Source organism: Etheostoma spectabile, chromosome 21 (assembly GCF_008692095.1).
Source record: "Etheostoma spectabile isolate EspeVRDwgs_2016 chromosome 21, UIUC_Espe_1.0, whole genome shotgun sequence".
Lineage (NCBI taxonomy): Eukaryota > Metazoa > Chordata > Actinopteri > Perciformes > Percidae > Etheostoma > Etheostoma spectabile.
In genome coordinates this window covers 2,918,778-2,936,391 of record NC_045753.1, presented here as the reverse complement: position 1 = coordinate 2,936,391, position 17,614 = coordinate 2,918,778, and the positions used below count along the sequence as shown (strand labels likewise).

Genomic DNA, 17,614 nt, shown 5'->3' with positions numbered 1-17,614 from the left:
TCGGTTGCGTTTCTTTTTTAATTTACCTGTAATTTAACATACCCGGGGCGACATATTTAGCAATCACCAATTATCTGAAATTAGGTCAGAGAGATACTGGAGCATAATGTGTTTGACGGCGTGCATCATTACATAGACCCAACTAGTTGATGATGAAATTAGTTGGCAGCCATTGTATGATTGATTATGTTGTAATTTTATTTTGATCGATTAGTTGTTGCAGCACTTACGAATACATATCTGCACAGAAAGAGGACTGGGATTCCTTCCAATTATTGACATAACTCTCACTGGTCAGTATGAGCAGAAAGATTGATAACAACAAGCCAAACCTGTTTCTATACTTATATTAGGGACGCACCGACTAATCAGCTGATTGATGGCCAATATTCACAAAGTTGACTTCCATCGGCCTTTCTGCAAATATGACATTCACTCATGGCCAAAGTTTATCCATTGTGTTGCTTCAATTTTGCACAAGGAGGTATGCCTCTCCTCTCTAAGCTCATGGCGGCATTTTAATGTTACGAAGCCATCACCTGCAGTTAGCATTCCATTGACTCCCATTCATTTTGACGTGATTTTGACAGCAAATAACTTTACATCTGAAGCGTTTAAAGACTCTATTTGTCCGTTGTTTATTTCTATAGAATCCCGACAAGGTATAAAAGGCTCCGTTACCTTGTAGCTAACGTTGTGGTTCTGTAGCCTTTTGTAAAAATAGGCTAACGATTGTGTCATGACCACGCAACTTGTTGTCGCACAGTAGAGGAATTACCGTATAGTACAGGGTATGCTCGCAGACAGTTTAGACTTATATCAGCTGTTTAGGTTTAACTACTTACGTCAACTAGCATGTTAGCAGTAATTAGTCTGTGTCTATGTTATCCCCTAACATATACCTAAGCTCTCCGTTTCTGCTGATTGGGAACGATTGAGATTTCTCTTGCACGGCTACCAGAAGATTTACAGCTTTCAGACACGTTGCTCCCGTCACATCTACGTCATCAAGCTCAGTTGGAGGCTGCGCAGTAACACCTAGCCATCACCGGAAAAGTACTTCTGATAGACTTTACTGGTCTCCGTCCAGAACAACGGGATCTGTTGGTCCATTTCTTTAACTGTCTATGATTTTGCACGGGTTAATGTTGTCGTTTTTTGCAGTTGGACTCAGCAACAAAAACATCAGTACCGACCAAATTGTTACTTTAACCCTCTGCATGGATGAGTAATGATAGTTCGTATGGCTGATCCAATCATGAAATAATCATTGGATTACTAGCTTGTTACAAATGCATGAATGGATTGAAAATGCACAGTATGGATGAATAACACAAGAAATATTTTTTAAAATCTCTTTACAGGATGATGAAGATGTCAGGGAGTCTCACTAGTGGCTGTGTAACTCTGTTCTTTGCCTTGACTCATGTGTCGGCTGTACAAAAGCTCGATTCACTAAACGATTTGAAGAAAATCAACTTTGGTCAATCTGTCCCCAAACACAGTCTTGTCCTGCTTCACTGGTTCGCCAACACAGTTGAGATAGACAACAATGACATCATGTGGCTGACCTTCGAGGCAAACAGAGGAGATTACGGCTCACACCACTATGGCAACTTTGAGGGGCTGCTGGACCAACTGCCTCTGGGAAGTGGATTTCGGTACTACACTATTGGCAATCTGAATCAAGCAACCTCCACGCCGTTTCCACTTTATGTTGTCCTTCCCCCTAGAGAGTACGTGGGAAGAAACAGGGACAGGATCATAATTCGTGTCAGGGAGCAGTACAAAGGACGCCAAGCGTTGCAGAGGATAGACCAAGTGTATATGACACAGCATTATGACCCTTCTGAACATCAGGGGACACCTTACGATCCAGGAAATACCTTCAGAATCACAACTAACCTTCTGAGACAGATCAGAGAGTTTTCTGTGGGAGAAAACCAACAGCAACTGTCGCAACTCAGAAACCGCTTTGGAAGCAACGCCGACGTTGTCCACATCAGAAACACATGGGGTGACCTTGCTAGCCTTGGACTTCTGTTGTTTATTGTGATCCAGGAAAAGCGCTCCTCTAACCAACACAACAACAGACGGGAAAACAGAGTAAATCAGTGGTGGGTTAATGATGCTCGGGAGAGTGAGAGCAATGTTCCCAATGTTCAAAACCAAGGTGAGTTCGTGGTGGATTTCAACAATGTTGAGGACCACGAAGCCAGCAGGACCACTGGGAACGGAGAATCAGGAAGTGACAACACCTCAGCATCCCGAAACAAGTGGTTGTTCTGTTGTATTTGTTTTATTACCGTCATAGGATTAATTGTATTGGGTTCTTTATTAATAGTTTTTATTCACCCAGAGCGAATGTTGCGGCGGTTGCAAATAAAATGGGAAGAGGCATAAGACACAGTTAGAGAGAGGTTGCCCTTAATGTACCATTATGTCTCATGAGTCAGAATAGAATAGAATAGAATGCCTTTATTGTCCTTATACACAAGTACACGGTACTTGTGCAACGAGATTAAAGCAATCCCTTTACAGCGTTGACACAAAAAATATGAGAAGATAATACAAAATATCAAAAATCAAAAATATAAAGTCAAAGATATAAAGTGTAGGTAGTGCAGAGAAAAAAAGAGAGGGGCGGGGGGTGCTGGCGCACAGTCCTGAGTCCGGAGAGCAACTGTATACATACATACATAAATTAGCTTTGAATACACATTGTGGAAACATAGATAAGTGTTAACAACTAATAAATAATAATGCACAGTGATGAAGTGAAATGATTAAGTACTAATATTAAATGAATAAATATTGCACAGTAATGGAATGGAAAGGTTAATACATAAAATATTGCACTGTATGAAATGAAATTGCACAGATTCCAGTTTCCTATGAGGTATTATATTACAGTAAAACAGTAACAGTATATAAATGTAAGAAGTTACATTGTACTGGTATGAAATGAACGTACCCAACCATGTAACAGCGTACTGTTGAAAACATTAGCTGATTAAACACAGAATTCTTTTGATGGTTTCCAGTTTCAAAAATGCATTGAGTACTTTACTTTTTGTGACAAAAGCAAAGACAAGGAGAGTGGCCACTGGGGGGGGGGGGCAACTGCATCGCAGAGGGGTGCAAAACCACTTTCAGCCAGCCATGTTTTACAGTGATAGGGACACATTTTACACACACACACACACACACACTGCCAGGGTCCATCCCGGGGTCGTCTGGGCATGGGAGATGAACCTTTGGCGGCCCAGCCCCCCCCCCCCCCATCGGGGTGGGTTCAGGTGAGCAGGTGTGACCGGCTGGGTGCTTGAGGTTTGTGCTATTACGTGATGTGTTGGTTTGTGTAATGTGGTCTCAACTTTGTGAAATGTAAATATAATGTATCAGTATACAATGCATTTGCTGAATGACTCTGTACTGTAACTCACACTGTGTAGTTCCTTTTAAAAATTATATTTGGATTATAGTTTTTAGAAAGGCCTACACATATCTACACATGTTGTTTTGGCCTTGACTGTAATAATATAAATATAAATATGTATGTAACGATGTGTGGTGCATTCTCCCTGACAAATAAATTGATAATAATAATTGAAGTCTATTTTTCTTCATGATACTTCCACACTTTTAGTTAAGTAACCTGTTTAATGCAGCACTTTTACATTTAACAGAGTATTTGTAAAAGTAAAACACTCAAGTGAACAGCTTCAAGTAGCTACAACTCAATATTTTTGGGAAGATAATGAATGATAATTTGCTTTACTTAAACACAAAACAGGCACATGCTGTTTTAATATTATTATAAAGTTTGAAAAGCTCAGAGCCTGGTACTCACTGAGGCAACATGACACTTCAAGCCTCCGGTAGTATTTATAAATAGACGACTAATTAAACTCAGTTATTTAATTACTGTGCTTATTTACCTCAGGGATACAGGTGCGGTATGTGTGCGATAAATTAATGGATGTCACCTTCACAGAAACCACTTTACTGTGTGCATTAATAATTATTAAGAAGGATAGTGTTGTGGTTTGGGGTTTTTGTTTGGGTGTAGGTTTCCCTTTCTTTGGCCTCCTTGTGTTTTTGTCTGTTTTCTCCATGGTCCTGTGTTCCTGGACTTGTCTTGTTTGTTGTACTTTCTGCTTTATTTTGATAGTCAGCTTCCTGTCTTGTCTTGCCTTCTCCTGTCTAGCTTTACTTTCCCCTGTCTGATTGTCCTGCCCCGCCCTAATGTGATTCACCTGATGTCTCACCTGTTCCCCATTACCTCGTTACCTCATGTATTTAACCCCAGTGTTTCCTTTGTCTCTTGCCAGATCCTTATGTCGGGTCCTCGTGTGAATGTTCCTGCCAGTCTTCAGTTTCTCCCCGTGAGTTGTCGCTTATTTCCCCGTGATCTTGTTCCCTTGTTGTCCCCAGTCCTGCTTTCTTGTTTTGTGTTGCCAGGTCTTCGGACGTTCTTTGAACCTTTTGGTTGGACTTCTTTCTTTTCATTTTGTTGGTGGTTCCGGGACTTCTTCAGCGCCAGTAGCTCCCGGTGTTTTCTTTTGAACTGTTTTCCAGTAAACGGCTGTACTCCTGCTCCCGCCTGCTGTCTCTTTGCAGCATTTGGGTCCTGTCCTCGCCTCTCCCCATAACAGATAGACCTATGTCCATGCTTGCAGTATGTATTGTGGAATTTAGATCAAGCGGTGATGTTACATGTGATAAAGTTCCACATCTGTCAGATATAGCTATAATTTCCCCTATTTCCCCACTGGGGTTCATTAAACAGTATAAATAAATTAAATAGTATTTAATCACCAATTTCTACCCCTCATTCCCCAACACACATTAATGATGGGAATTACGGCTCTCTGAAGGGAGACAGATCTTACGGCTCTGTTTTATCCTTCTTTTCTTTGGGGAACGTGGGAGTTATTAGGTTAATTTGCAAATGAATCACTAAAGGATAATGATAGGGTAGGATTTGGATCATATTCACACTTGAATTGTTTAATTGTGTTTGGTCTAAAAAAATTCAAATAAAGTGAAAATACCAACACTATATACATATCGTCACCTTCCTAAAATAATCGCCTAAGTCATTTTTTCACATTTTTCAGAAAACACAAAACTGAACCAAATACTGAACATATTTTGACTTAGGCAGTTATACAAAGGCGTAGAATCCCATCACCTGTTCAACAAAGAATGTAGGAAATTTTACCAGAGGTGGCCAGCACCATGAGGAGATGATTTAGGCAAGAAAATACTTTTTGTCAAAAAATGACTTAGGCGATTATTTTAGGAAGGTGACGATATGTGACTTCCTGGTCACGGCCTAAGTAATGTAGTTATTATGTTGCACTCAGAAATGACACATACTAAGGAAAGTTCATAAGGTCTTCACAAGAGACATCAGATACAGTATTAGGGACCACTAAGGTCTATATAAAAGAGACTTCAGATACAGTATTAGGGACCACTAAGGTCTATATAAAAGAGACTTCAGATACAGTATTAAGGGACCACTAAGGTCTATATAAAAGAGACTTCAGATACAGTATTAGGGGACCACTAAGGTCTATATAAAAAAGACTTCAGATACAGTATTAGGGACCACTAAGGTCTATATAAAAGAGACCTCAGATACAGTATTAGGGGACCACTAAGGTCTATATAAAGAGACTTCAGATACAGTAATAGGGGACCACTAAGGTCTATATAAAAGAGACTTCAGATACAGTAATAGGGGGACGACTAAGGTCTATATACAAGCATCCAAAGAGCACCATGTCAGTTTTTCTTTTTCTCACATACAGTACATTGAAATATTTGGTCGTATTGAGTGTTAATAAAAAAGTGGAATATATCTATAATAACTATCCTAGGTATAGTATAAACACTAATAACATGCTTCTAATGAAAAAGTTACACAATACTCACATCACTCTATAAATTGCAGGAACATCTGTCTGTCTATGTCTGTCTGTGTAATTAGCATATCTCTCGAACCGTTAGTCCGCTTGATTTCAAACTTGACAGGTGTCATGCTATGGGTACGAGTAAGTGCAGTGCCAAGTTTGACGTTGTTTGTATCAGAAATGCAAAAGATAACGCTATATATATTTTGGTGAAAGAAGCACACATTGCCTTTTTCTGCACTAGCCGCTGGCCCCTCCCCCCCCCTCACCCTGAGGACCAGAGACAGAGAGCAGCGGGGCTTTGGCAGCTAAAATGTGACAAACACCTCAGACCCACAAAGATGTTCAAAGTAGCACTACTTTGGACTGTCTTTGACTTTGAATAAACAAACGACAATTCCCAGATTTAAGGACGTTTATATATAAAATCCTTATTTTTTGCAAGAAAACAACCACACAGGGTCATTTTACCTTCTCATGCATCTAAGGGTTAATATGGTAAAGTACCATTGGATTCCTAGACCCTTACGTGTAGGTGTAGCAGTAAAAAAAAAACAGTATTCAGAAGTGGAGACATTACAATTCAAAATGTTACGGTGACCATTTTTTAAACTTCAATATGGCCGCCATATGGACATCTGAACAAATGCAAACATTGATTTTCTAACTCCTTATGCAATAACCTTTCCAAAAATGTATCGTTTAGCAAATACCCCAATAAATTCCCACTAAGGTTAAAATCAGAATGTAATGAACCTGACTATTACACATGCTTGGCTCTTACTCTAACTGCATATATGTCATGATTAAAATCTAGTTGATGAATTGCAGTTCTTCCCACATTGTGCATAATCTGCACTGTTGCAAATCTATTGCACTTTAGTCAGCAGAGTACATTCACCTCAAATTATTAATGGTGATGTCGGACCTTGCTGTGAGTGCCGAAGCACATCATCATCAGTTTATAATGCCCTCCAGGGAACGTTGCAGTACATTTTGTGAAATCCTCTCAAATTATGATCAAAAATACTTTGATGCCCAAATATCTGGCTGTAAACAGGATTGAATGTATGATGCAAAAAAAACTACACAAAACTGTGTTCACACTGACGTTGATTTTGAAATACCACTGTCAGTCTCCAATCAACCTGTCCGGATCATGTTTCCTATTGACTCTCTCTTCCCCCCCCCCCCCCCCCATTAAAGCAATTAAAACCCCCCATGAGGCAGCTGTTTGAGTCTTTCATCTGAACTCAGCCAGTGTTTATAATTGCTGTCAATCTGATTCTGTGGAGTCTGAGGGCAAAGATAAAGTCGCTCTGTAAACCTGAGTTTATCTGATTCTACATATGAAACAGGAACATATCTGATAGACTGATCTGTAGAACTACGTGCTCTGCAGTGAGATCAGTAGAACTCTCTGAACTCACATTCCCATCAGTGCATGATTGTATGACACAAACAAATGACAAAATAACCATACATTTAAATACAGAAGAGAAGGTGCAGCCGTGGTTTTACACTCAGCAGTTAAGCAGCAGCAGAGTTAAAGGTTAATTAAACCTGGAGCCGATTTTCCCATTTGCGTTGGTGTCCAAGTGACTAACGTGTACAACAAATCTTTGAAATTGGTCCTGTGTGTGTGTGCGAGAACACTAACTGGCAGAGTGAACCAGGAAGCGCTGTAATTCTATAGGGGAGGGGTCTTCAACTTTATAAACCAAGAACCCCTTAACTAAGAGAGACGGAGCACCCCCTACTACATGCATAAAATTAAGTTGCATATTGAACAGGACCTTCAACGAAGTGTGGGGGGCCAAAGCCTAAATACACACACACTTTGTGTATACATATACACTGGCTGTGCTCCTCGCCCTTCAGCATGTCTGTGGATTCTAGCTCTCCACTTTTGATCATACTAACCATAGTCTCGCATTGCCAGACCAACACACACATTCTGGGATAGGAGATAAAAACACAATGGGTTGTTTGACTTCCTTTAAACCAATCACAGTGGTATAAGTGGGGGAATCAGTCGTATCATTGTGTGTGCCCGAGGTGATTGTTTTAGTGCGCACCCCCCACGCTTACTCAGCTTCCTGTGATAAATGAACGGCTTCCCCTTCCCAACCGTTGTTTGTATCGAGCAGCAGCTGACTGTGCAGTGCTCGTTGGCGTGACTCCCCGTGTATATTGTCTTAATTAATTGTAACGAGACTGTTAATGAGCGTCTCCCATAACTTTAAACCAGGCAAGAGTTTGCCGTGCTATTTTAAAAGTTAACTTACACGGAATTGACATTTTCAGGAGTGGTTGTAATTGAATAAAAGTCATGCCAAAGTTGCAGGGTCTTCAAGATGCAAATATGGAAATAAATAAAGGATGAATACTTTAAACATTAATGGTAAGCCAAATCAATAATTTAACTGAGTATAATGCCTAAATCGACTACATTACTAGAGCTGAGTCAAATCCTGAACCGTGCAGGATGACTTTAATCTTTAATGAAAAGCAAGCATCTATGCACCGACGAATATAAACTGCACTACTCCGTATTCCAAAAAATACAAACCAAATAATCATAATCCCAGCTCTCAGCATATCAGGGAGTGTGTACCCTTGTGTGTGAGATCAAGATGTGAGTGTGGGTATGTGAACAAAGACTCAGATGGAGAGGAACGTGTACAGGGCTTTGCGTTGCTCAATTGTTAATCAGAGCTGGAGAAGAAGAGTCAGGATCAAATCTAATAACCAGTGTTTGTTTTCCCACTGCAAAAGGTCTTTGGATATTAGACTCCATCGTTGTACTAATAGTTCTATATATAGGAGGTAGAGAACCATCATGACCCCCCGATGGAATCTAGACAACGGTGGTGGCGACGAAGGAGCCCGAAGACCAGACCGAAGGAGGCTCCGGACCAGTCAGTTGGAGTAGATGACTGGAGGTGGACGGGGGGGTGGAGGGTTGCATGCTTTGCCTGAAACGACTGCTGATGGGAAAGGGAGAAACAGATTTAAAGCAGGGTTTGTGACTCTGTGATTGGCCCTTGCAATTTGTATACAATTCTGATTGGTTAAGCAGGAAGGTGAACGCCACCAAGAGCTGATTCAATTTAGGTAGAGAACACTGATTACCTGAAAGAATTTACACTGAGCTACATTTCAATCAGGAGAGACCAATTGCAGATATGCAACAGTTACACAAAGCATGATAAAATGTACAATTATTTGGATAACAGCTGATTTGATTTATGCCCTGTTACATCCTGCTACGTCCTGCTGTGCCATGAACTACCACAAACTATTTTTATTGTGACTGTTATTGCCACTATTCATCTTAACCCCAACCAGCCGTCAGACTCCGCCTACCAAGAACCTGGGTCTGTCTCAGGTTTCTAGAACTGTTGGGTCCTTGTATATTATAGAGTGTGGTCTAGACCTGCTCTATCTGTAAAGTGTCTCGAGATAACTCTTAAGTTGATACTATGAATAAAATTGAATTGAATTGGAGAAAGCATCAATTAACAGTTAGGTCTTCCTGAAATAACTTACGTTGAGCTACACTTGGATAGTCCTTCAGCCAATCAGTCCAGCGATAGCAGCATCAACTGGTTGCTGCAATTCTGTAGCCGCCATGTTGAATGTAAACAAGAAGCTGCTCGCCGTTTTTTCTCTATCGTGTTAAATCTGCCAATAGCGCCCCATGTGGATAGGCCAGTTTGTGATTGGTCCCCGCAGATTTGTAACGGAAGCAGGATAGGAAAATGTACAGGTTTCCAGCCTGAGCTGCAGGGCGAAATGGAAATGAAATGAAACTTGGCAGCTTGGTGCTCGCAGAACAACCTGGCTCTGAACACCAAGAACACCAAGGAGATCATCGTCGACTTCAGGAAGAACTGCACCGACCTAGCCCCCCTGTACACCAACGGCGAGTCCGTGGAGAGGGTCCACACCTTCCGGTTTCTCGGCTTCCTCATCTCTGCTGATATCTCCTGGACAGGCAACATCACAGCGGTCATCAAGAAGGCCCAGCAGCGACTACACTTCCTGAGGGTCCTCAGGAACCTGGACTCCAACCTGCTGCTGACCTTCTATTGCTCGTCCATCGAGAGCTTGCTGACCTACTGCATCACAGTCTGGTACGGCAGCTGAGAGGGAGAGGCTGCAGAGATCATTGGCTGCCCTATCCCCATCCTGATGGACATCTACACCCCCGCTGCCTCAGCAGAGCAGAAGACATCATCAAGGACAGTTCCCCCCCCCCCCCCCCCCCCCCCCGGCTCTGATCTGTTTTACCTGTTGACCTCAGGAAGGTGCTACAGGTGCATCAGAGCTCGGACTAACAGACTCAAGAACAGTTTCTTCCCAAAGGCCATGACCACCCTGAACTCACACATGCACTGACTCAACTTCACAGCGCCCCCCCCCCCTCGGACTTTCTTCTTCCCTCCTGCTGTGCAATACTGTTATAATACCTTAAAGGACACTGGAATCTGTGAAATTTCACACAATGCAATATTTAATATTTAACCATTTTATTTAATTACTCTACAATAGTTATTTATTTAGTAGTTAGTACTTAACCATTTCATTTAATTACAATGTAATATTTTTTATTTGTTATTTAGAACTTAATAATCTACTTTTTACACAATGTGTATTCAGAACTATTTTTTATATGTATATAGTTTCTCTTAGGACTCAGAAATGTGCACCAAGTCCCCCCCTCTCTTTTTTCCTCAGCACTACCTATACTTTACAATTTTATATTTGATATTATTTCTTGTCAACACTGTAAATCTCAGGGGTTGCTTCAATCTCATTGCACAGGTACTGCAGTTGTGTATAATGGCAATAAAGGCATTCAATTCTATTCTATTCTACTTTGTGATTTGAGTGGGCTGTTGTTGTTTTTTTTTTTTAGTTTTGGACTTGGAAAGCAGCAACATTGTTAAAAAAGCAGTCAGACAGAACAAAAAACATGAGCAGTCAGGCAATCAGGCCCCGGGCCAGCCAAACATATTTGGTAGAGTGTTTTCTTTTTTCTGGGTTGTCGATCCAATAAAGTAAAGGCAGATGCAATTGTGTAATTTGGGGAGAGGAAAAGGTTTGCTGCTGCGTTTAAACTGGGCACGTAGCTCAGTTGAGATTGAGGTCAGAGGTACGGCAGAGTGGCAGACAAACAGCTACTCTTGAAATGAGAAGCCCCCCCCCCCCCCCCCACCAAGGCGTGCCAGGTGACTCGCTCACTACGATACGCTGCCTACAGCTGCAAAACCCGTTCGTTTCATTGCTGCCTGCCTGACAGCACATCGGTCCATTTTTGTGTTTGTTTGTTAAGAAAAGGATAGTAAAGTCTCTTCTACTTATCTCAATCTATATATACATATTTATTGTAAAGCAATAAGGCAAAATCGAGAAAAGGCTTCAACGCTGTGGACCGGTTCTGCTTCACTCTCAGGCTCCACAGGTGTGTAATGCCACTCACCTATCTTGCGCTTGTAACGCCCCCTAGTGCTGTATGTGTATACAACCTTCTGGGTATATCTGGGGCACTTATCTGAACATACCCTGTGAGTTTTGTGGGTTAGGGTACTGGTGGTGTATGTATATAGAACTGTCTGTGTATATCTGGGGTACTTATTTGAATATACCCTGTGAGTTTTGTGGGTTAGGGTACTAGTGGTGTATGTATATCCAACTGTCTGTGTATATCTGGGGTACTTATTTGAATATACCCTGTGAGTTTTGTGGGTTAGGGTACTAGTGGTGTATGTATATCCAACTGTCTGGGTATATCTGGGGCACTTGTCTGAACATACCCTCTGAGTTTTGTGGGCTAGGGTACTAGTGGTGTATGTATGTCCAACTGTCTGGGTATATCTGGGGCACTTGTCTGAATATACCCTGTGAGTTTTGTGGGTTAGGGTACTAGTGGTGTATGTATGTCCAACTGTCTGGGTATATCTGGGGCACTTGTCTGAATATACCCTGTGAGTTTTGTGGGTTAGGGTACTAGTGGTGTATGTATGCCATCTGGTCTGGGTACTGTAAATCCCTGGTGGGGGTACTTGTCTGAATAACCCTGGACGTTTTGTGTGGGTTGAGGGTACTAGTGCTGTATGTATGTCCAACTGTCTGGTATATCTGGGGCACTTGTCTGAATATACCCTGTGAGTTTTGTGGGCTAGGGTACTAGTGCTGTATGTATATGCAACTGTCTGGGTATATCTGGGGTACTTGTCTGAACATCACCTGTGAGTTTTGTGGGTTAGGGTACTAGTGGTGTATGTATTTCCAACTGTCTGGGTATATCTGGGGCACTTGTCTGAATATACCTGTGAGTTTTGTGGGCTAGGGTACTAGTGCTGTATGTATATGCAACTGTCTGGGTATATCTGGGGTACTTGTCTGAACATGCTCTGTGAGTTTTGTGGGTTAGGGTACTAGTGGTGTATGTATGTCCAACTGTCTGGTTATATCTGGGGCACTTGTCTGAACATACCCTGTGAGTTTTGTGGGTTAGGGTACTAGTGGTGTATGTATGTCCAACTGTCCAACATATCAAGGGTTAAAGGACTTATGTGTCAACAGGACTTGGAAAAACTGGTCCATGCTTTCATCTTCAGTAGACTTGACTACTGTAACGGGGTCTTTACAGGTCTCCCTAAAAAATCAATCAGACAGCTGCAGCTGATTTAGAACGCTGCTGCTCGAGTCCTCACTAAGACCAAGAGACTGGATCACATCACTCCAGTTCTGAAGTCTTTACACTGGCTTCCTGTGTCTCAAAGAATTGATTTCAAAGTACTCTTGCTAGTTTATAAATCCCTTAAAGGTTTAGGTCCAAAATACATTTCTGATCTGCTACTACACTATGACCCCCCCAGACTCTCAGGTCATCTGGGACAGGTCTACTTTCTGTCCCCAGAGTCAGAACTAACAGGGTGAAGCAGCTTTCAGTTTCTATGCTCCTCATATCTGAATAAACTCCCAGAAACCTGCAGATCCGCTGCTACTCTCAGTTCTTTTAAATCAAGGCTGAAGACCTTTCTTTTGATGCTGCCTTCTTTAAATTAATGCTCATTTCTTTAAATTTCTTATGCTGCACTGTAACTTTTATTCTTGTGTTTTATGTGTCCTAATGTTTCTATTTTTTTAACTGTCTATTCATGTGTCTTATTGATTTTTAATGCTTATGACTTTGTACTTGTGTTTTATCTGTTTTAATGATTTTGTGTAAAGCACTTTGAATTGCCCTGTTGCTGAAATGTGCTCTACAAATAAAGCTGCCTTGCCTTGCCTTGGTGTTTTGTGGGTTAGGGTACTAGTGGTGTATGTATATACAACTATCTGGGTATATCTGGGGCACTTATCTGAACATACCCTGTGAGTTTTATGGGTTAGGGTACTAGTGGTGTATGCATGTCCAACTATCTGGGGTACTTTTCTGAATATACCCTGTGATGATGATGTGATGATTGGCCTTCCGGTTGCTGATTTGTGTTCATTTATGTCCAGAGCCCCGCCCCTTTCAAAGTTCATTGGTCAATAATTTAAAAGTTTATTGAGATAAGGAAATTTTTTATACAACTTGTAATAAGCTTGATCCATTGATGACTCACTGACAATTTGGTGGCAATTGGAGCTACGGTGTAGGGCGGGATCTCAAAAATGTGTTTTTCAAAAAATTGAAAATGGCGAAAAAGATTTCTTTTTTTGTAGAGCACATTAGGCTGCACCTGTGTGAGAATTTCAAGTAATTCAATTTCGGACTTGTTGTGGGGGGCGTGGCCTTTCAAAGTTTGCATTTTGAAGCCTGAATTACAGCGCCGCCATGTGGCCGATTGGGTTCATATTTCTATAGAAGCACATGCACACCATTTCCAGTTATTTCCCCAAGTTTCATGTTTCAAGCTCATTCAAACTCACAGGAATTTGAGCCGGCGCGGCAGACAACAAATAATACTAATAATACTAATAATAACAATAACTAAAACAGACAAACATAGAAGGGTTCTACCGCAACACGATTTGAACCCTAATAAACTAAGAACAAGTATTGATGTCTAAAGTCAACCGAGTGAAATCAAGAGTCAGATTATGCCCTAGGCCGTTAAAAAATTTAATTTTTTTTAACTCAACCGGTTGTAATCTGTACATATTTGTGTTGAGTTTTGTTTTGCGATGCATGGTAACATCCCTAATTCGCTCACTCTGAGGTATGCATTCTCCATTTCACACAAGCAGAATCTTTCTTTTGACGTATTTGTGTTTTCTGGTGAAGAAGGAATGCAAGGATTAGCATTTTAAAGTCATCAGTGTGTTCCTGGTCACAGGCAGGGTGTATCTCCTGTTGAGGAAAAGCGCATATCAACAACCAAATGAGGCCCGAGGGACATCGCATGCTTACAGGCACGTCCTCAAAGCCCTGGGGCTCAGTTAAAGGGCTCTATTAAGTTAATGGGTATTCACTTCGGAAGAAAACACTTGGAACCATCTTACTGTACACATTGCATCATTCAGAATCATACCACTGCACAACAGAGTTGAGCAAAATCAACTTTTTTTAACTGTCAGGGAGTTTGTTTTTGCAGCTGTAACAAGCCCTATTCATACGGGACTAGTATTCCTGGGGACTTCTAGTAATTTGTAATAATTACGTAGGTCGTATGTGATCTTAAGCTTGTGCGAACCTTCCATGTCTGTAATTTGTCAGGTTTAAACCATGTTTTGCCAAATACAAGCAAACTCAAAACCTTTTTTTCTCAGACATTTGTTTAAATAGGGCGCCCGGGTAGTCCAGTTGGTAGAGCTGGCGCCCATACATGGAGGTCTACTCCTCGCTGCAGTGGGCCAGGGTTCAACTCCGACCTGCAGCCCTTTGCTGCATGTCATTCCCCCTCTCCTCCCTTTCATTTCTTCAGCTGTCCTACCATTAAAGGCCTAGAAATGCCCCAAACCTAACCCTAAACCTGACCCTAACCCTAAAAAAAGAAGACATTAGTGTTGCCCTCCGGTTGTCTTTGGGTCAAATTTGACCCCTTTCCAAAAAGTTTCTACATCAGAAATTTGTGTTTCTTTCAAACAAATTTTTCAAAAAAGGAACTTGGATGGTTCCCAACAACGCTCCTCATGAGTTAAATAAATAATCAGTTCACTACTTTCATTGAATTTGGGTTTTTTGTCAATTTTAAAGCAGTTGGAGAAAAAAACAATTGACAAAAGAACTTTTAAAAAAGTGTAAAAAGAGAAAAAGAAATGTCAATGAAAGGAAGTAAAATGTGAAAAAAGCTTTAAAAATTTGGGGAAAACCCATGAAGTTTTCAAAAGGCTCAGAAAAAGTCGACAAACCTTAAAAAAGTGACAAAATCATTGAGAGAAAGCCACAATAGGGTAAAAAAAAAGTCATCCATAACCTTTTCATTTTAAATTTTGACTCACAAAAATTTCCATGGAAGACAACACAAGGGTTAAATACAGTGTGTGGTGTGTGTGTGGTGTGGTGTGTGTGTGTGTGTGTTTGCGTGCGTATGGTCGTACTTGTATGTTTCTGTATTTTGGTGATTGTCTTCCCTTTTGTATTCCTATTTCATGTCGTGCTTTGTTTAAATGCATATGCTGTTTTTTCGTGTAAAGGAAGTGTGCACAAGAACCTGTAAGTGTGCGAGAAAGACACGGACCGATTCATGTTTTTTTTTTACACTTACACGACAGATACAACACCATCGTAAAACTCTGATTAGCCCACCGCAGGCATTTCAAAAAAACAGCCAACAGGCCGGCTGTACGCAATCATCATTGCAGCTCTCATACAGGAGCTCAGATTTGCAGAAGAGTCATGGAGAAGGCCAAATACACCATGCACAGACAAAGAAACGTGGGACACACACTCACACACACACACACACACGGCCCTGTGGCTAATCATTGACGAAGATTACTTTAATTATATTCTCTGAAATGTGAACAGGGCAGAGAGCAGAGCTGCTGCTGTGCCTCCCCATTAATGGAGACACTGTGCACATTTACTGGGTACAACAGAAGCTATCTTCATTGATTTGTTTTGGAAGCTGAATGTTGAGTTGTTAAAGCGCCCACTTTCTGCTCATTTCCAGGTTCATAACTGTATTTAGAGGTTGGACCAGAATAGCTTTACATGGTTCCATTTTCAAAAAACACCGTATTTTTGTTGTACTCCACATTGCTGCAGATCCTGTTTTCCCCCTGTGTGTTCGGGTCTCTGTTTTAGCTCCAGAGTGAGACATCCCACATCTATACTATCTTTGTTGGGGGTCGTACATGCTCATGTAACCGATTGGTTAAAGTTTGGGCACGTGAGCTGTCACATGACCGTATGCGGAAATAAAGGCTCCGCCTGTAAGAGCTACGGTTCTTTTTCCTTCTACTGCTGCTGCCTAGCGTGCTGGGTTCGGGCCAAAGTTTCGGTGGGTCATGTGCGGGTCTCTCTATGATACAGCCAAGGTGAGTTTTGTGACATGTGTTGCACAGTTGCCGGATAGCCATAAAGGTTACTAACTTCTGTCTGTTTTGTTTATGCAGCCAAGCCAAGCAAGCCGAGTCCTAGTGTCACTGCTGTTTTGCCTTAGTTAGATTGTGTGGCCTTTTGTTTTAGAGTATTTTACTCACCGGGTCTAACGTATAGCGCATGTGTTTTAATTTGTTTTATGTGCAACTGATTGTGTTTTTACGGGGGTTTTGGGGGAACGTTTGTCCGGGTCTGGGTGTTTTCCGTCCTAGTGACTTTTAATCAGGTACTAGTGTGAGTAAACTTAATGGTTGTCAGCTAGTGGGTGGTGAAATATAACAAACTGTTCTTAAGTATATTGCATGGTTTTAGTGTTGTGATATTTGCATGTCGTGTTTTTTTATTGATGGCATAAATCTAGTTATATAATCCACCTGCTACCACTATAGCAACCAGTAGTTTTAATTAATTCCTCTTTAACTTTATTAAATACTTGCAGAACAGGGACATGGAAGTAGTTCTTTTGGAGATTATGGTCAACTAGCTGTTCACTAGCACAGACCACGCCACAACAATATGTTAGTTTAAAGATTTAATTAACATTCTGAATGTGCAGATGACAATATGATGTAGATGTTGTCTGATGTCTGGTCTGGGAGGATGCGTGATGACCGGGTAAAGGAGACTCGGGGTGGGGGTTCCGTCTCGGCAACGATTTTGTGCCCGGAGAGTTTACAGGCCCCCAGACGGTACCTACCGAGATAAACAGGAAGGGATGAGAGAAGATGGGAGGGTGGGTCAAGCGATCAAAGATAACGAGGCTGCTGCATGGCATGGTGTGTATAGGTTTGTCTGGTGATCGGAGGCGTGTTTTAGGCGTGGCCCTGCTCCCGAACCTCAGTTAACAAATTAACTCCATGTGTTGTAGCAGGGTTTTGCCATTGAGAACGAGCTAGCATGCTACGGTTAGCCACCTCGTCTCGGCTAGGGACGTAGAGAGCCGTGCAGATGTTGAACAGCTCACCCGGAGACTGAAGGCAGAGGACATTCAGGAACCGGATCTCACTTAAAAAAGAACCCTATTTCAACTTCACTATATCTATTTGTTTTGATTTAGAGTCTTATACATGATGAACATCATCACTACTGTTATTGTTTATCAGTTTTGGCAATGAAGTTAAAGAGAACACTGTTCATGATT

At 41.4% G+C, this 17,614-nt stretch overlaps 1 protein-coding gene and 1 long non-coding RNA gene across 2 annotated transcripts; one reads left to right on the top strand and one right to left on the bottom strand.

The window, feature by feature from the left end:
* Positions 1-1,366: 1,366 nt before the first annotated feature.
* LOC116671496 (uncharacterized) lies at positions 1,367-4,662 on the top strand. Its single transcript, XM_032502825.1, has 3 exons — positions 1,367-2,322; positions 4,335-4,388; positions 4,624-4,662. Exons 1-3 carry the CDS (start codon positions 1,369-1,371, stop codon positions 4,660-4,662), a joined length of 1,047 nt encoding a protein of 348 aa, XP_032358716.1. The 5' UTR covers positions 1,367-1,368.
* A 4,916-nt stretch (positions 4,663-9,578) lies between these two features.
* On the bottom strand, positions 9,579-17,110 carry LOC116671142 (uncharacterized). Its single transcript, XR_004327207.1, has 3 exons — positions 17,100-17,110; positions 16,754-16,756; positions 9,579-9,710 (listed from the first exon to the last, which is right to left on the bottom strand). It is a non-coding gene; the product is annotated as an uncharacterized LOC116671142 (long non-coding RNA).
* Between the last annotated feature and the right edge of the window lie 504 nt (positions 17,111-17,614).